We start from the raw sequence: 18,617 nt of genomic DNA on the forward strand, positions 1-18,617 counted from the left end.
GCACCCAAATAGCATCCCTTACCCCAATTTGGCAAGATCCTCCCTCTTGGCTGGCCTGGACTGGGCCTTGAGCTTTTGCGCATGCTCAAGGCCTTCTGGTCTCACTCTGTCCGAGATTCTCGGAGATCTCCTACCACTATCCTGTTCTCCTTTACACATGGAATTTCTACCCATAGGGATTCCAAGGCATGTTTTGATTCCTTTAGAATTTTTAGTGTATTCGATTCAAGGCCTCCTTAAAAAAAACCCACAATATATATATATATATATATATATATATATACTGACTATAATCCGAGGTAACCTTCCCCTTCCCCCAAAAAAAGAAGGTTGACGCAAATATAAACCAGGGAGGGTGGTAATATTCAAATGCAGTGCCTTGCCCATTTGTTTGGCCCCAAAATCTCAGTTTATATTCAAGTATATACGGTATATGTTATGCCTTCACCAATTAGATCTACCTTATCACTGCAATATACGAGGGTCATATACTGAAATTCAAACAACAATTTTTTTTACAAATCAAAATTTATTAATGTAGGAAAAACTTCCTCCATGGCAGAAATTTACATGCAAATCTGGCACGCCACACCTGAGTATGCCCATGCTTTGTCTACCTCATAGAAACATAGAAACATAGAAAGATGACGGCAGAAAAGGGCTATAGCCCATCAAGTCTGCCCACTCTACTGACCCACCCCATTAAGTCTGAGTACTAATGACCTAGTTCCTTAACTCGACCCTCGTAAGGATCCTACTAGGGCATCCCATTTATTCTTAAAGTCAATAACGCTGGTGGCCTTGATCACCTGCTCTGGAAGCTTGTTCCAGTGATCTACAACCCTTTCTGTGAAGAAATACTTCCTTATGTCACTATCGAATTTCCCTCCTCTGAGTTTGAATGGATGCCCCCTTGTGACCGAGGGTCCCCTGAGAAAGAAGATGTCTTCTTCCACCTCGACACGTCCCGTGATGTATTTAAATGTCTCAATCATGTCCCCCCTCTCCCTGCGCTCCTCTAGAGTGTAGAGCTGCAATTTGTTTAGTCTTTCTTCGTACGAGAGACCCTTGAGCCCCGAGATCATCCTAGTGGCCATCCGCTGAACCGACTCAACTCTAAGCACGTCTTTACGGTAATGTGGCCTCCAGAATTGCACACAGTACTCCAGATGAGGTCTCACCATGGTTCTGTACAGTGGCATTATGACTTCAGATTTGCGGCTAACGAAGCTTCTATTGATACATCCCATAAGTTGCCTTGCTTTGGATGAGGCCTTCTCTACTTGTTTGGCGGCCTTCATGTCTGCACTGATGATTACTCCCAAGTCTCTTTCTTCTGAAGTCCTAGCTAGTGTTTCTCCATTTAAGGTGTAAGGTTTGCATGGATTTCTGCTACCGAGATGCATAACCTTACATTTCTTAGCGTTGAAGCCCAGCTGCCATGTCGAGGACCAGTTTTCCAACATAAGCAGATCCTGCGTCATACTATCCTGCAGATTGCTTTCACTTACTATATTACATAGTTTGGCGTCATCAGCGAATAGAGTTACTTTACCCTGAAGCCCTTGGGTCAAGTCTCTTATGAATATGTTAAAAAGGAGTGGACCCAGGACCGAGCCTTGTGGCACTCCGCTGGTCACCTCCGATGTCTCAGAGAGGGTGCCGTTGACCACCACCCTCTGACGTCTTCCACTCAGCCAATCTTTGACCCAAGCAATTAGTGTCTCACCTAACCCCATAGATTTCATCTTGTTTAATAGTCTACGGTGTGGGACGCTGTCGAAAGCTTTACTGAAATCTAAGTACACTATGTCCAGAGACTCTCCCGAGTCCAGCTTTCCTGTTACCCAATCAAAGAAGCCGATAAGATTGGATTGGCATGACCTACCCCTAGTGAATCCATGTTGACTAGGATCCCTTAGATTCCCCTCATCCAAAATCGTGTCTAATTTACATTTAAGTAATGTTTCCATGAGTTTACACACTATTGATGTGAGACTCACTGGTCTGTAATTTGCAGCCTCCGCTCTGCAACCCTTTTTGTGCAGAGGAACGACGTTAGCTGTTTTCCAGTCCAGGGGGACTCTCCCTGTACTTAGGGAGAGATTGAAGAGCATGGTTAATGGTTCCGCCAGGACATCGCACAGCTCCCTGAGTACTCGTGGGTGCAATTTGTCTGGTCCCATGGCTTTGCTCACCTTGAGTCTTGACAGTTCGCTGTAAACATCAGCTGGTGAGAACCCAAAATTCTGAAATGGGTCTTCCTTGCTTGGCTTTGCTTCCAGCTGTGGCCCGTGTCCAGGTGCCTCGCAGGTAAAGACTGAGCAGAAGTAATCGTTCAGTAGTTTGGCTTTTTCGGAATCTGTTTCCACATAAATCCCATCTGCTGTTCTAAGACGTACTATCCCCTTTGTGTTCTTCTGCCTGTCACTAATATACCTGAAGAAGGATTTGTCCCCTTTCTTAATGTTCTTTGCTAGAGTTTCTTCCACTCGAAGTTTGGCCTCCCTGACTGCTGTTTTGACTGCTGCAGACCTTGTTTTGTATTCAATGTTAGCTTCTTTCTCCCCGGTGCGTTTGTATGAAAGAAATGCTCTTTTCTTGTCCTTGACTAGGTGTGAGACCTCATCAGTGAACCAACGGGGTTTCTTCTTTCTTTGTTGTTTATTTACCGATTTTATGTAGCGGATAGTTGCTTCGTGTAGTGTCCTTTTCAGTGTTGACCACATAGCTTCCACTTCGTGGGTTGTTTCTTGAGCCTGTAGCGTCTGATGGACGAAATCGCCCATGCTTGCGAAGTCAGTGCCCCGGAAATTGAGTACCTTCGTTTTTGTTTGTGATCTAGGGAAGCCCTTTCTAAGGTTGAACCATACCATGTTATGGTCACTGGTTGCCAGCGTTTCTCCCACCGAGACTTCCGTGACGCTTTCCCCGTTCGTAAGTATCAGGTCCAGGATGGCCTGGGCCCTAGTGGGCTCTAGTACCATTTGTTTGAGCTGTACTCCCTTCATGGATGTTAATATCCTCTTGCTACTACAAGTTGTTGCTGAGAATGTGTTCCAGTCTACATCAGGCATGTTGAAGTCCCCTAACAGGACAACGTCCCCCCGTAAGGTGATATTCTCAATGTCTTCAATTAATTCTGTGTCTTTGTCCTCCGATTGTCTTGGAGGTCTGTATACCACACCGAGGTATAGGCATTTTTCTCCGCCTCTGGCCAGGTTTACCCAGATGGATTCCCCAGTGTACTTGACATCTGTGATCCTAGTTGTCTTGATGTTCTCTTTGATGTAAAGTGCTACCCCACCTCCCAACTTACCCTCTCTATCTTGGCGAAGCAGGTTATATCCTGGTATAGTTATATCCCACCCATGAGAGTCAGTGAACCATGTCTGGTAGTTTGTCCGGAACAGTTTATGGTATGGCATAGTATGAGGTAGTGCTGCCTGATTCACGAATCAAATCAATTCACTGATTCACTTTGGGTGAATCGATTCGAATCGATTCAATACAACAAAAAAATCGGCCTCCCGATTCGCTGACTGACCCTCCCCCCTTGCCCCCTAAAGCAGGAACGGAAGCGCTGCCTCTTGCTGGCCAGCCACTGCCACTCCTGCTTTAGAGGGCAAAGGGGGAGGGTCAGTTGTAAAGTGCTGGTATCTGGCTTCCCCCTAGCCTTCCACACATCCAGACCGGATTAAAGGGTGGGCCCGATGCGCTGCTACGATGACTGCAGGCGGCAGTGGTGGTTCTGTGTATATCTTCCTGCCTCGATAGACAATGCTGCTGTTGGTGCTTGCCTGCACCGTGGCCCATCTGCTTGCGGCCCACCCGCTGGCTCCATTTAATTCCGCTCGCTGCAGCTGCTCCAAAAGTGCCAAGCACATGCAGCGATTGCACGCCGCCGGCCCATAAGCCTTCTCTCCGTCAGAATTGATGTCAGGGGAAGGCTTATGGACCGGCGGGTGCAATCGCTGCACGCACCTGGCCCTTTTGGAGTTGGCGGCAGCAGTGAGGGGGGATGTTAAATGGAGTCGACTAGCGGTGGTGGCGGGCAGGGGGTGAGTGGTGGGAGGCGGAATCGGTGGCAGGTCGGCTTGGGGGAAGACAGGCAGGTTTCGGGGAGAGGAAAGGAGGATCCTGCAACTCTTGCCATGAGATTGGACCCACAGCAGCACAGCATTACTTCTACTGCCATCAGACTGCTGCACGATAAATAAAAAAGAGATCAAGTGTAGTCAGCCTCAATCAGCCTGAGAGGAGAGCTGAGGGGCAGGAGGCAAGGAATGAAGAGCCAATAGGACTAGGCTATGAAGGAGTGAAAAAGTACTGAACGAAGGATGGGAAAGAGCAGTGGCGTACCAAGGAGGGGGCGGGTGGTTCCGCCCCGGGTGCTTGGCTTGGGAGGGGGGGTGCACAGCCAGCCAGGTCCGGGTTCTCCTGCCCTTCCTTTCCCCCGGCCTGCACCCCTACAACTTACCTCCCACCGCCAACAAGAAGTCTTTCCGACGTCAATTCTGATGTCAGAGAGGACGTTACGGGCCAGCCAGGCAGTGATTGGCTGGCCCGGAACGTCTTCTCCGACATCGGAATTGACGTCGGAAAGACTTCTTGGCGGCAGGGGGAAGTAAGATTGCAGCGGCGCGGACCCGGGGAAAGGAAGGAGAGAGGCGCTTTTTTTTTCCGCGGCAGGGAGGGCAGGATGTAGGCAGGCATGTTGGCTGGCTTTAGCGCAGCAGGGAGGGAGGGAGATAGGCAGGCAGGCTGGCTTTGGGGGTGGAAAAAATCTGGAAGGTAGTGGGGAGACATAGTTGGCACTGGGGGCACTAAGGACACAGGATGGGGCACTGAGGGCACTATGGACACAGGAAGGAGGCATTGAGGGCACCATGGACACAGGACGGACACAATGGGGGCACCATGGACATGGGAAGGAGACACTGGGGGCACTATGGACACAGGACTGAGGCACTGGGGGCATTATGGACACAGGACGGAGGCACTGGGGGCACTAAGGACACAGGACGGAGCACTGGGGACACTATGGACACAAGACGGAGGCATTGGGGGCACTATGGACACAGGACGGAGGCACTAAGGACAGGAGAAGGAGGCACTGGGGGCACTAAGGACACAGGACGGAGGCACTAAGGACACGGGAAGGAGGCACTGGGGGCAATAAGGACATGGTAAGGAAGGAGAGAGGGAATAGAAAGGGACAATTGTTGGGCCTGAGTGCAGAAAGAAAGAAATGAAAGAAAGGATACACAGTCAATTAATAGATGTCCCCTTTTGATGAAAAAAATAAATGGTCACGTTACCTCTGACTTACTTTCTTTGCAGCAGAGTCGGCAACTGTGCTGAGGTGCAGGAAGGTCCCGTGATGACTCATCTGCCGGCTCTGCTCCGGAAAAAGTAAGTTACGTCAGAGGGGGTGGACCCGGCAGACGCAGTCATTGCGGGACATTGCCGCAACTCCCTGCGTCTGCCGGGTCCACCCCCTCCGACGTAACTTACTTCTTCTGGAGCAGAGCCAGCAGACGAGTCATTACTGGACCTTCCAGCATGCGGCTGCTGAGTCTGCTCCAGAGCAAGTACGTCGGAGTGGGGTGGACTGGCAGCCGGCAGCTACAGTCATCGCGGGACCTTGCTGCATGAAGGGAGATAAAGGAGCAGGACTGCTGGAATGGAAGAGTGGTGGAGGGAAAGAAAGGGGGCAGGGTGGAATGGAAGGGTGGTGCTGATAGGATTGATGTACAGAGAAAGGGGAGAGACATAAGAGGGAAGGATATTGGAGGGAAAGAAAGGGGGCAGATGCTGATTAAAGAGGGGTGGATGGCGAGAGAAAGGGCAGACATTGGATGGTAGTGGGGAGCCTATGCTGGATGGAAGTGCAGATGGGAGAGATAGGGGAGCAAATGCATGAAGGAAATGGAAAGAGAGAAAGAGGGGAGCAGACGCTGGATGGAAGTGGACAGAGAGAGGAGAAGGTACTGGATGGAAGGGTTGGAGAAAGAGGGTATATGATGGAAGGAGGGGATAAATAAAAGGAGGGCACATGATGGGGAGGAAAGGATTGAGTTAGGGAAACACTGGAGGGGTGAGGGAAAGAGGTGGCAAGCTTTAGGTAGACAGTAAAAAAGGACATTGATGAAAGGGTAGTAAGAACGTAATCTAGACATGCAGAAAATAAATTGAAAAGGAAAATGAGGGAAAAAAGGGAAAGGGATTGCAGAGGAGAGGTTTGGGAGAGGGAAGGAGAGGAGAGAGATGCCAGACCAATGGGGGTGAAAGGAGAGATGGAAGGGAGAGGCATAGAAGGAGAGAAGATGCCATATAGGGGAAGAGAGAAGGCAGACAGTGGATGGAAGGAAGAGAGTTACAAGAAGATGAGGAAAGCAGAAACCACAGAAGACAAAGGTAGAAAAAATTTTTCTATTTATTTATTGCTTTAGGAGACATGTGTCACTGTTTCTGTGGAGCATTGTATGCAGAGTCCAGCTTCTTACTGGTTCAATTTAACCTTTGTCTATGTATTTCTATTTTATCCCCCCTTTTAGAAAACTGTGGAGCGTTTTTTAGCGCCAGCTATGGTGGTAGCAGCTCTGATGCTTAGAATTCTATGAGCGTCAGAGCTGTTACCACAGTGACTAAAATCCACATTACAGTTTTGTAAAAGAGGGAGAGGTTAGTTTGTGATTACGTATTCCTTACTAGGCGAAGGTGTTTTCTGTGTTCTGTGTGTTCGAAAGACATGTTTTTTTTGTTAGGATTGACTGCAGGATTGATCTGTACTAGTCAGACTTGTTTAATTTTACAATGGGTGTATTGATGTTGTACTGCTCACTGCAGTATGTAAGATGCTGCCTTTTCCTAGGTACTCATGTGTGACATGTGGCTTGATACTAAAAATCATGTTTTTCGTACAGATGGGGGGGTGTCAAAAAATGATGGGCCCCAGGTGTCACATATGCTAGGTATGCCACTGGGAATGAGAAAGGAGACAGGATTAGAAATATAGGGTTGGAAAGAGGATAAAGAGTATTTGGAGAGAGGGATGGAATGAGCAGAGAAAAATGTCTGGTGGGAGAAAAGGAAAGAAAGAGAGCAGTGAAGAGTAGAAGTAGAGAAGCAAAAAGGAGGAAAGAAGTAAATAAGAAAAAGGGTAAATGGGGGTGGGGCAGGGCATGGTGGGGTAGCCTGGGCAGGGGGGGGACAGGTATTCAGGGATGATGGCACAGGCCTTCAGGTGGGACAGGCAGGCCTTCGGGGGGGGGGGTGCAGGCCTTCAGAGGGGGCCCTGATATAGAAGTACACAGAGGGAGGGAAGGGGGGTTTCAAAGAGACATGCATATGCCGGACTTTGGGGGGGAAGAAATAATGGGTCTAAAAACAGAGGAGAGGGAGAGAGATGGTGGACAATGGGATTTAGGGAGGGAAGGAACAGAAAGGGAGAGAAGTTGGACACAAGAGATGGTGTGGAGGGGGGATAGAGATACTGGATAGGAGGGTAGTTGGGAAAAGAAAGAGAGATATGGTGGACCCTGGGGTGGTGGGGAAGGAGGGAGAGATGCTGGATGAAAGGGTAGTTGAAAAAAGATGGATCTGTGGATGGAGACCTAAAAAAGGAAAGATGCCAGACTTCCTGGGGAGGGAAGGGAAACGGAAGGGGAGGACAGAGATGGCAGATGGATGGTTAGCACGGAGAAAGAAGAAAGAAGGAGACCCTGGCAAGCAAGTTATCAGAAGACAACCAGAGCCTGGGACCAACAAGATTTGAATAATGACCAAACAACAAAAGGTAGAAAAATTAATTTTATTTTCTGTTTTGTGATTATACTATTTCAGATTTGAAACGTGTATCCTGCCAGAGCTGGTGTTAGACCGCAAACGTGAGCTAGGATTTAACAGAGAGAGGAAAAGTCTTTTTTGTTTGTTTATTTTGTTTACACCACAGTGCCAATGTGGTTAGAAGGCAAAGGAGGTGAAGAGGCTATAAAATAAACCCACCAGGATGTTTGTAAAAAACACCCAATTGGGCAGGCGAATCGGGCAGCACTAGTATGAGGTATAGTATTAATTAGGCCTCTTTTTAATAGTAACTCTCAAGGAACCAGAAACTACATTTATCCCAGGACAAGCAGGCAGCATATTCTCACATGTGGGTGACATCATCCACGGAGCCCCGACGCGGACAGCTTTTCAAGCAAACTTGATTGAAGATTTCAAGTTTGCTGGTGCTGTACCACGCATGTGTGTGCCTTCCTGATCCACTAGAGGGCGCATCCCCTCCTCATGGTCTTCAGCCAGAAAGCCCTGTCTCTCTTCTCTGCGTTCTTCTAAGTGCCTTTCTAGCACCGCGGCTTCTTTATTTTGTTAGGGAGTCGCTGTGCGTTTGTTGATTGATCGTGTATTTCTTTGTTTAAAAAAAAAAAGGACTTTTTATTGTGTTTCTACTGGTTCCACCGGCAGGCTCTTCTTGGGCCTCAGCCATGCTGCTAGGCCTCAGTTGGCTGCAGCTGTATTTTCTTCTTCCCTGGCCTCTCTCTGGGCTCACCTCGTGTGAGCAGAATGGCTGGGACCCTTTTTCCTTCGTTGGAATCGGACTGAGTAGCTTCGATCCCCGGTAAGTTTTCTTTCTTTCTTTCTGTTCTTCTAGGTGCGTTACCTCGGTAACGCCGCCGGCTGAGTCTCAGGCATTCCAGGCATCGAGTGCAGTCGTGCCCGCCTCTACGAGACTTTCAAAGCGTGCCTCCTTTCATGGGAATACTCATCTCGAGGTTGCCCTTTATGGAGCGCACTGCTGCACCTTTATTGCCAGTTTCATTGGTACGGTGCCGACTTCTGACGGTCTTCGGTGTGCCTCGACGTCGACTGGAGCTCCGTGCCTCGACATCGACTGAGGCTTCGTGCCTCGACGTCGGCTGAGGCTTCGTGCCTCGACGTCGACTGAGGCTTCGTGCCTCGACGTCAACTGCTGCTTTGTGCCTCGACGTCGACTGAGGCTTTGTGCCTTGTCGTCGCCTGGGGCTTCGTGCCTCGACGTCGCCTGGGGCTTCGTGCCTTGACGTCGCCTGGGGCTTCGTGCCTCGACGTCGCCTGGGGCTTCGTGCCTCGACTTCGACTATGGCTTCGTGCCTCGACGTCGACTGTGGCTTCCTGCCTCGACGTCGACTGTGGCTTCCTGCCTCGACGTCGACTGAGGCTTCCTGCCTCGACGTCGACTGAGGCTTCCTGCCTCGACGTCGACTCCGGCTTCGTGCCTCGACTGAGGCTTTGTGCCTCGACTGAGGCTTGGTGCCTCGACGTCGACTGAGGCTTGGTGCCTCGACGTCGGCTGCGGTTTGGTGCCTGGACGTCGGCTGGGGCTTGGTGCCTGCACGTCGGCTGGAGCTTGGTGCCTCACCGCCGCCTGAGGCCTTGTGCCTCGACGTCGACTGAGGCTTTGGGCCTCGACGTCGACTGAGGCTTTGGGCCTCGACGTCGACTGAGGCTTTGGGCCTCGACGTCGACTGAGGCTTTGGGCCTCGATGTCGACTGAGGCTTGGTGCCTCGACGTCGGCTGCGGCTTGGTGCCTGGACGTTGGCTGGGGCTTGGTGCCTGCACGTCGGCTTGTGGCCTTGTGCCTCGACGTAGAATGTGGCTTTGTGCCTCGACTTTCTGCCTCAACGTCGACTGGGGCTTGGTGTCTCGATGTCGCCTGCGGCTTGGTGTCTCGACGTCGACGTATGCTTTGTGCCTTCACCGTCGGCTGCGGCCGTGTGCTTCGCGTCACTTGACGCTTGTGCTTCAACATCGTCTGAGGCTTGGGCCTCGACTGAGGCTGGGGGCCTCATTGTCGGCTCGAGCTCTGTGTCTCGTCGTTGACCGAGGCTTCGTGAATCGCCGTCGACTGGAGCTTTGTGACTTAACGTCGCTTGGGGCTTTGTGCCCTTTGGTTGGCTGTGGCCTTGTGTCTCGAAGTCGACTGTGGCTTGGTGCTGCAACGTCGCTGGGGGCTTTATACCTCGGCATCGACGGGAGCTTAGTGCCTCGACGTCATCTGGGGCTCTGTGCCTCGGCGTCTCCGGCTCCTGTTCGAGAGGGTTCCCCGCTTTCTCTTCGGTTCATTCCGGGCAGCTGTGACGGAATCTTGTAGTACGGAGTTTGGTTTCCTGGAGGAGACTCTCTCCCTGCTCCGGCTCTATTGCTCCCGCCATGCGTCATCTCGCTTGGTGCAGAGTGTGGCTGGGGATCTGAACCTCCAGGAACGTCTCGCCACTTTTACTTGCGTGAGTACTGCGCTTCTTGAGGCCTCTCTTGCGGAGGCCTCTAACCGCCTCTCAGCACGCGACCGGTCCTTCGCCTTTCGGGACGCCTTCAGCTGAATCCCTTCTGCCTTGGTGGTTTGGACTCCTTTTCCGGAGGGGCCTCCGGATACCTTTCTTGTGTTATCTCGGCCTCCTTCGCAGCAGCCGCAATAGCTGCAGCTGCGCCGGGTTATGGTCCAGCCGCCGGCTTCGGCAACTCCTGGCCGTCTTTTTGACGATTCTCGCATAGCCTCCGGGCTGCTCTCCTTCTGGGGATTCCCCTCCTCCCTTCGGGAGGGGTGTCTCCGTGTCTACGCATCGGGAGTATAGCCTCGCTTCTGTCGGTTGGGCATTCCCATCCTCCCATCTGCGTCTGGTCCTGGCCCTTTGTGCCCTGCACTAGTTTCTGGTCCGGGAGTGGTTCAGACTCTGTCCGCCCCAGTCTCGGGAGTCCGTCGGGACGGACCTGGACCCAGTTTGTCTGCGCTCCTTCTTGTCTTGGCCTCAGGGGGAGGCCCTTGTTTGTTTATGCCGGAAGGTGACCCCTCTGTCCTCGGTCCGTCTCCGGTCTTTTCTGCCTTTGCCTTGGCAGGCCGCCTGTCTGCGCCTGAGTCAGCTGGTGTCTCAGCGGTCTTCGGCCTCGGCCGAGCTGATGCTGATCCTTTTGGGATCATGGGTCTCCACGGTTCATGTCCCGATGTTCGCCTGGTTTCATCTTCGTGTTCCCCGCTGGACCCGAGCATCTCAGTGATGGCAGGATCGGGATCCCACTTCCCAGCACATTGTGGTGCCTCCCTCCTTGACACGTTTGTTTCGTTGGTGGGCCACCTCTTCGTATCATCGCATCAGAAGGTTCTGCCGATGGACTCCTCGGCATAGGCTTAGGGGTGCACCTCGACGGCCTTCAGACTCAGGGTCTTTGGTCGGGTGCGGGCCTTCGCAGCCGCATCAATCTGCTGGAGCTCCGGGCCATTTACAATGCCGTGGTGGATTTTCGTTATTGCAAGATTGCGGGGTCCTGGTGCGTCCCGACATCCCGGTGGCGATGTATTCTGTGATCAAGCCAGGATGTACAGGTTCCCTGTTACTTTGCAGGGAAGCCCTTCGTCATTGGCAGGGTGCGTTACACCACTGATTCTTTCTTCGGGCGGTGTATTTCCGGGGCGTGCAGCATTGTCTGGTGCACACGTTGAGTCGCCCTTTTCGGCCGCATGAATGGTTGCTCTATTCTCAGACTCTGCGGCATGTGGTTGTTCGGTGGGGAACCCAACAGGTAGTTCTGTTCGCTTTGCCCCTCACTCACTGGTTGCCTCGATATTGCTTGAGGATGTTCTCCCGAGTTCGCATCGAGGTGGATGCTTTCCTTCTCGATGGAATGGGCAGGTTCCTCTATGCGTTCCCTCCCTTTACTCTGATTCTCGAGTCTTTGATACACCTCCTGTCGGTCTGTGCCACCATGATCTTGATGGCTCCTCTGTGGCCCTGGCGGCCATGGTTCTCCCTGCTCCTCCAGCGTGTCAGGGAGACTCAGCTTCTACCTATGTTCCCGTCTCTGCTGTCTCAGTGTTGCGGTTTCTGTTGCATTCCAATCTGCAGTCTCTACACTTATCAGCTTGGTTCCTCGCAACGTGCCTCCCTTCTTCTGTTTCTCTCATTCGGTGGGGGTGTTCTCGAGGCCTCTCGAAAGATCTCCACTCGGCAATGCTTTTCCCAGATATGGTCCTGATTTGCTGCGTGGTGTGCTGAGCACCGCATGGATTCGCTCTCTGCCTCCTTGCCTTCAGTGCTGGATTATCTGTTGCACTTGTCTCGGTCTGGTCTCAAATCTACATCTATTCGATTCCACCTCTGTGCATTTGCTGCCTTTCATCGACCGCTGAATGGGACGCTGCTCTCCGTCCATCCGACGGTTTCCCGCTTTATGAGGGATCTCTTCATTGTACCTCCTCCGCTCAAAGCCCCTCCGGTGGTTTGGGATCTTTGTGTGTTCCTGGCTCAATTGGTGATACCTCCATTTGATTCCATTGATGAAGCTCTTTTGAATTACTTCACCTGGCAGGTGGTATTCCTGGTTGCTCTCACGTCTGCTCGCAGAGTCAGTGAGCTGCAAGCTCTGGTTGCGGACCCGTCTTTTCCTGTATTTCATCATGACACGGTGGTCCTGCATACTCAACCCCAGTTCTTGTCCAGGGTGGTTTCGGACTTTCCTTTCGATCTTTCCATTGTTCTTCCGGTCTTTTTTCCGAAGCCCCACTTGCCTCCTGGCGAGGTGGCGCTTCACACACTTGACTGTAAGAGGGCGTTGGCTTTTTGTCTTCAACGCACTCAGTCTCCTTGGACGGTTTCCTCAATTCTTTTTGTCCTTCGACCCTAATTGGTTGGGACGCCCAGTTTCCAAGCGCACCTTGTCCAACTGGTTGGCTGCTTGTATTTCCTTTTGCTACGCTCAGGCTGGTCTCGCGCTGCATGGTCGAGTCATGGGACATAAAGTCCGAGTGATGGCGGCTTCTGTAGCTTTCCTCAGGTCGACGCCTATCGAGGAGATTTGCAAGGCTGCCACTTGGTCTTCGGTTCATACTTTCACCTCCCACTACTGCCTGGATACTCTGTCCAGGAGCGACGGCCGGTTTGGCCAGTCGGTTTTGCGTAATCTGTTTTCTTGAATTGCCAACTTCCCTCCATCCCTTTTCAGTTAGCTTGGAGGTCACCCACATGTGAGAATATGCTGCCTGCTTGTCCTGGGATAAAGCACAGTTACTTACCGTAACAGGTGTTATCCAGGGACAGCAGGCAGATATTCTCACAACCTGCCCGCCTCCCCGAGGTTGGCTTCTTTGCTAGCTATCTGAACTGAAGACCATGAGGAGGGGATGCGCCCTCTAGTGGATCAGGAAGGCACACACATGCGTGGTACAGCACCAGCAAACTTGAAATCTTCAATCAAGTTTGCTTGAAAAGGTGTCCGCGTCGGGGCTCCGTGGATGACGTCACCCACATGTGAGAATATCTGCCTGCTGTCCCTGGATAACACCTGTTAAGGTAAGTAACTGTGCTTTATCTGACATCCATCAATCCCCATAGGTGCCATTTATCAGAGAGTCTACTGTACCTAGTCTAAGCCTCATCTACACCACACAGCATTAATAAATACTTCTGTAGGTTTTTGGTTAGCAAGCCTATCCATCAAACATAGTGAACAGAAAAAATCCGGCTTGATTTTTATAGCTAGTTTAAAAAGCAAAAAGGGGTTTGAGTGGGGGAAGAAGGTTTCAAGTTTCAAGTTTATTAGGATTTTATATACCGCCTATTAAGGTTATCTAAGCGAGTTTTACAATCAGATACTCAAGCATTTTCCCTATCTGTCCCGGTGGGCTCACAATCTATATAATGTACCTGGGGCTATGGAGGACTGAGTGACATTTTTTTAAAGCAGCAGTCAATTTGTAATACAGAAGTAAAGTCTACTTTGGTTTTATTACACAGTTCTGGTTTTATACAGATTTACATCAATGCACTATGCATCTCATTTTAATATAACTTAAATTAAAATTTAAAGTAGAAAAAAAAAGTCTTCACTAAAAATAACATGGTTCAGCATTCTCTTTTTATATCAGCCTGTAATTTCCTGTTCTATCAAATGCTTTCAACCAAGGAAAAGCGGGATACTAATTTAACCTCTCTAGAAATTGTCGTCAAAATTATCCCATTTTTGTTTCAATAGACATTATAATTGTGTCTTATATGAAGAAAAAGTGTCTTGCTGTTGAATCCTTACTATGGTTTTTCATCTTTTCTCAGCCTGTTATTCCTATGTTTACACAGAATATTCGAGAAGGATTCCGGACCCTCGGAGGAATAAGTATGACACATTTATTTTGTGTTTCTTACTTGACAATTAAGTTATATTTATTGAAAAATTTTCTATATTATGCTAGGGAAAAAAAGACTACACAAATACTGTCAAAGCTTTCTTCTAGCCTGCCAAAACTGTTTACCTCAAATGATTGAAAAAATGTCTCTCTCTGCAGTGCAATGAATGATTTTTTTTAGCTTGTTTAATATATACAAGAAAATAAAGGCCATTTTATTCAGCATAACAATGACTGATCTTTCTTTTATGTAGTTTCATAGCCACATTTAACTATAAGGAATCTTTAACTGAGTGGTATAAATAACTAATATACAGCAAATGTCAGTAATCCACTCATGTGAAACGGTCAATCTATCTTCTATATATATAAAATCGGAGGTATGTATGTATGTGTGTGTGTATGTGCCGCGATCACACAAAAATGGCTTGACCGATTTGAACGAAACTTGGTATGCAGATCCCTCACTATCTGGGATGATATGTTCTGGGGGTCTCACGGCCCACCTGCACACGTGGGCGGAGCTACAAACATAAAATCAGATTTCACCCATTCATGTCAATGGAAAAAATGTAAAAAGCTGCCATTCTCACAGTAATTCAAAAACGGCTTGACCGATTTGAACGAAACTTGGTATGCAGATCCCTCACTACCTGGGGTGATATGTTCTGGGGGTCTCGCGGCCCACCTGCACACGTGGGCGGAGCTACAAACAGAAAATCAGATTTCACCCATTCATGTCAATGGAAAAAATATAAAAAGCTGCCATTCTCACTGTAATTCAAAAACGGCTTGACCGATTTGAACGAAACTTGGTATGCAGATCCCTCACTACCTGGGGTGATATGTTCTGGGGGTCTCGCGGGCCACCTGCACACGTGGGCGGAGCTACAAACAGAAAATCAGATTTCACCCATTCATGTCAATGGAAAAAATGTAAAAAGCTGCCATTCTCACAGTAATTCAAAAACGGCTTGACCGATTTGAACGAAACTTGGTATGCAGATCCCTCACTACCTGGGGTGATATGTTCTGGGGGTCTCGCGGCCCACCTGCACACGTGGGCGGAGCTACAAACAGAAAATCAGATTTCACCCATTCATGTCAATGGAAAAAATGTAAAAAGCTGCCATTCTCACAGTAATTCAAAAACGGCTTGACCGATTTGAACGAAACTTGGTATGCAGATCCCTCACTACCTAGGGTGATATGTTCTGGGGGTCTCGCGGCCCACAACTCTATGTTGCTTGCTCAGGGCTGGGTTCACCCAAGAATTTATATGTTCTTGCTCCAGGAGGTGAAACTAAAAATGTTGTTTATAATCACGTTTTGCGTTAGTTGTATTGTATTCATTTTGTCAAATATTTCACTTTATAATTTGAATATTGTACTTTTTATTAAGCTGTAAAAAAATAATTTCATTCACCACTATAAAGTATCTTTATTTGAATCCATTTACAGTGTTATTGCTATAATTAAATACCCGTGCAACGCCGGGGCATCAGCTAGTATTCAATAAACTGTTAACCATTCTAATTAAACTTCTTATTTAGTCATATTTTTGAGCATATTAGTTTATGCAGGAAAAGGCCTCAGAGTTAGGGAGTACTACGCTTATGGACTCATCGGCATTCTTTGCCAGCGTAGATATAATCAATATACATACTCCATCCTACAATCACTGTCCAAAAACCTGCTTAGTGCATTTTTACTATTTATGTTTTACTTATAGTCTTTTTATCCTTATTTTTCTCTTTTATTTTAAACTATAATTAGGGACTAATTCACTCCACAGTGAACATCTGAATAAAGACCACTTCACGGTTTGAAAAAACTAACAGAAGTTTACTTATCTTTAGTCTCTTTAATTCTTTTGTAAATTTCATATACTCTGTGCCGTCTCAGACTAACGGGACCAGAACCGTAGCTTTTCCCTGCTCTCGGAGCTAGAGCCCGAGCCGACATAATACTCCCTAACTCTGGGGCACATTTAACTAAAACCACTGTGGAACTAAAGCATAATTTTTTGATACGTCGATACATAAGTTGGAGCATACGTTTGTATCTAACCTGTCCTCTAAAGTGGTGATGTACCTCCACCTCAGCACAAGTGCAAGATTCAATAGTGTGTCAGTTTACTTTATTATATCTTCCAGGTTTACTAAAATTTGTTTCAGTTCCTCTGAATTAGCACCTATAGGTGCCATCCCTGTGGGTGTGGTAGATGCTGAACATCACCTAGTATTGAGCAAGCTTCTTCATTTGTTTAGCGTTTAGTACCCCCAATCATTTTGAAGAGTTGGCACCTATACTGATGTGGGTATCTCCCTTACAACTTTCTTAGTAAAGACCAGAGCAAAGAATTAATTTAGTCTCTATTTATTGAAGACTTTCTATATCGCTTTTTTTAATGAGTAGGATAAAATGGTTTTAGAGTGCTAATCAAATACAAAAAAATGTTATGCATGTAACCTTAAGAACATAAGAGCTTCTGTACTGGGATAGACTGCAGGTCCATCAAGCTCAATATCCTGTTTCCAATACTAGACAACCCAAGTTGCAAGTACCTGGCAAACTCCCAAAGAGTAAAACATATTTTATATTGCTTAACCTACAAATAAGGAGTGGATTTCCCCAAAGCCGTCTTAATAATTGCTTTTGGTCTTCTCTTTTAGAAAGTTATCCAAACCTTTTTTAAACCCTACTAAGCTAACTGCTTTCACCATATTCTCCAGCAATGGATTCCAGAGTTTAATAACATTTTACTGTTTTCTTCATTTGGATTCATGGCTCATGCTGCTTCAGGGAAAACTTTCTCTGCTGGGATGTCTCTATACTCGTATGACTCAGTTCTTCTCCCCCGTTTTCAAGTGTGAGAAAATTTTCATTGTTACAGCAGATATAGAGATGCTAACTGCAACAGTGCTGCTTTAGCGGGACTACAAAAGGGAGATGTTTGAAGAGATTAAAGATAAGTGAAATATCTTGTGAATGATTCCTGGGATTCTCCAACATACTTTTAAATAAATTACATACTAAATATGGTGTTCTATTTGATAATTAAAAAGTAGGGGAGATTTTTAGCCAAAGATTGAGAAAAGAATAGCTTTGAAATGGTATAGCTGCTTCATTTTCTGAGGCTTTTACTACTCAGGAAACAAATTGACAAAATCAAGTGATGTGAATTGAAGGTGTAATGATTTTGCAAAAAGATAATTTGATAAGTTGAGGGATATGTGAGAAAAATTGATTCTACAGTGAGTGACTGTTTTAGAGTGAAGTTTTGACCATTGTCCTTTTTTTTGAGTGATTTCCTCTTTGTTAAATTAGGCATGAAGTAGGAACAGATTTCAGTTAGCTCAAAATCCTTATTTTCTATTGCGGACCTTATGGCTCACCATTTTCTCCCCTTCAAATTTCAGATTTTTTTCTCATTCTCTCACAATGAGGAAGCATTTCTAAAGAAATAAAGTATTCCTTTCGTATCATCTTTACATTTTTTTTAAGTTCCTATAGATTAGACACCAGCTATTTGTCAGTATCCCAGAAGGAGCCTGTGTACATTTTTCCTGCTCTCAGTTCTCTATAATAATTTTATCAAGAAATGGGTGGGAAATGGGTAATTTTTCTTTTTCTGGAAGTATGTTACTAGTTAACAGATATGTAAATATCTGGTAGTAAATATTTTACTCAGTTTACTAACTGTTTTTTTTCTAAATCTGGGCAACACATGAACTCTGCTAAATCCCACCTCCAGCACTGGTCTCTGTTGTAAAATGTCTGCCCCATATCTGAATCTCACTGAATGTTTGCATTTTTATTTTATTTTCACACAGGGGTGTTTAGATGGCTATATGAAAAATGTCGCTTACCATTAGTTCCTGTATATGGAGGGTTTCCTGTCAAATTCCGCACATACTTAGGAGATCCTATACCATATGTTCCAGGTATAACAGCTGCAGAGCTAGCTGAAAAGGTAAATCCATGCCTCCTCCCCCCCACCCCATCATCTTATCCTGAAATGTGTTATTTTCACTATTTATTATAGAGAATCTTGTTGTTGTTTCCACTAGCCTCTTATATAAATAAATCATTGCTTGTTCCATAGAAGCATACTGCAGTTATGTGTTAAATTATAAAATGCCAGAAAAAATGTCTGTGGGAAATGGAGATTGCATTTTATAGGCCAGAATCATACATTGCCCTCTGGAATAAATTGCATGAAGAGCTACTGTTTTAGTTATGTCAAAACCAGATATGTAAATTAGAGAATGACACGGGGATCAATTTTTCCCCATCCCCGCAGGAAATCATTTTCTCATCCGTCAAGTTCTTTTCCTGTCCCTGCCCTATTCCTGCAAGCTCTGTCCCCAACTGCACAAGCCTCAAACACTTTAAAATCATATGTGTTCGAGGCTTGTGCGGCTTGTGGGACAGGGGCAGTGTCAAAACTCGTGG

At 47.4% G+C, this 18,617-nt stretch overlaps 1 protein-coding gene across 9 annotated transcripts in view; it reads left to right on the forward strand.

Moving 5' to 3' along the window:
* TMEM68 (transmembrane protein 68) overlaps positions 1-18,617 on the forward strand; it is a 51,253-nt gene that overhangs the window by 18,093 nt on the left and 14,543 nt on the right. For 7 of the 9 annotated variants that reach the window (XM_033933644.1, XM_033933649.1, XM_033933643.1 and 4 more), the window contains 2 exons: positions 14,089-14,149; positions 17,996-18,135. In XM_033933644.1, the coding sequence (XP_033789535.1) occupies positions 14,089-14,149; positions 17,996-18,135 (201 nt within the window). The remainder of the gene's footprint in view (positions 1-14,088; positions 14,150-17,995; positions 18,136-18,617) is intronic. The other 2 variants (XM_033933648.1, XM_033933641.1) reach the window with 1 other exon arrangement.

The sequence above is a fragment of the Geotrypetes seraphini genome, chromosome 2 (genome assembly GCF_902459505.1).
Source record: "Geotrypetes seraphini chromosome 2, aGeoSer1.1, whole genome shotgun sequence".
Taxonomy (NCBI): Eukaryota; Metazoa; Chordata; class Amphibia; order Gymnophiona; family Dermophiidae; genus Geotrypetes; species Geotrypetes seraphini.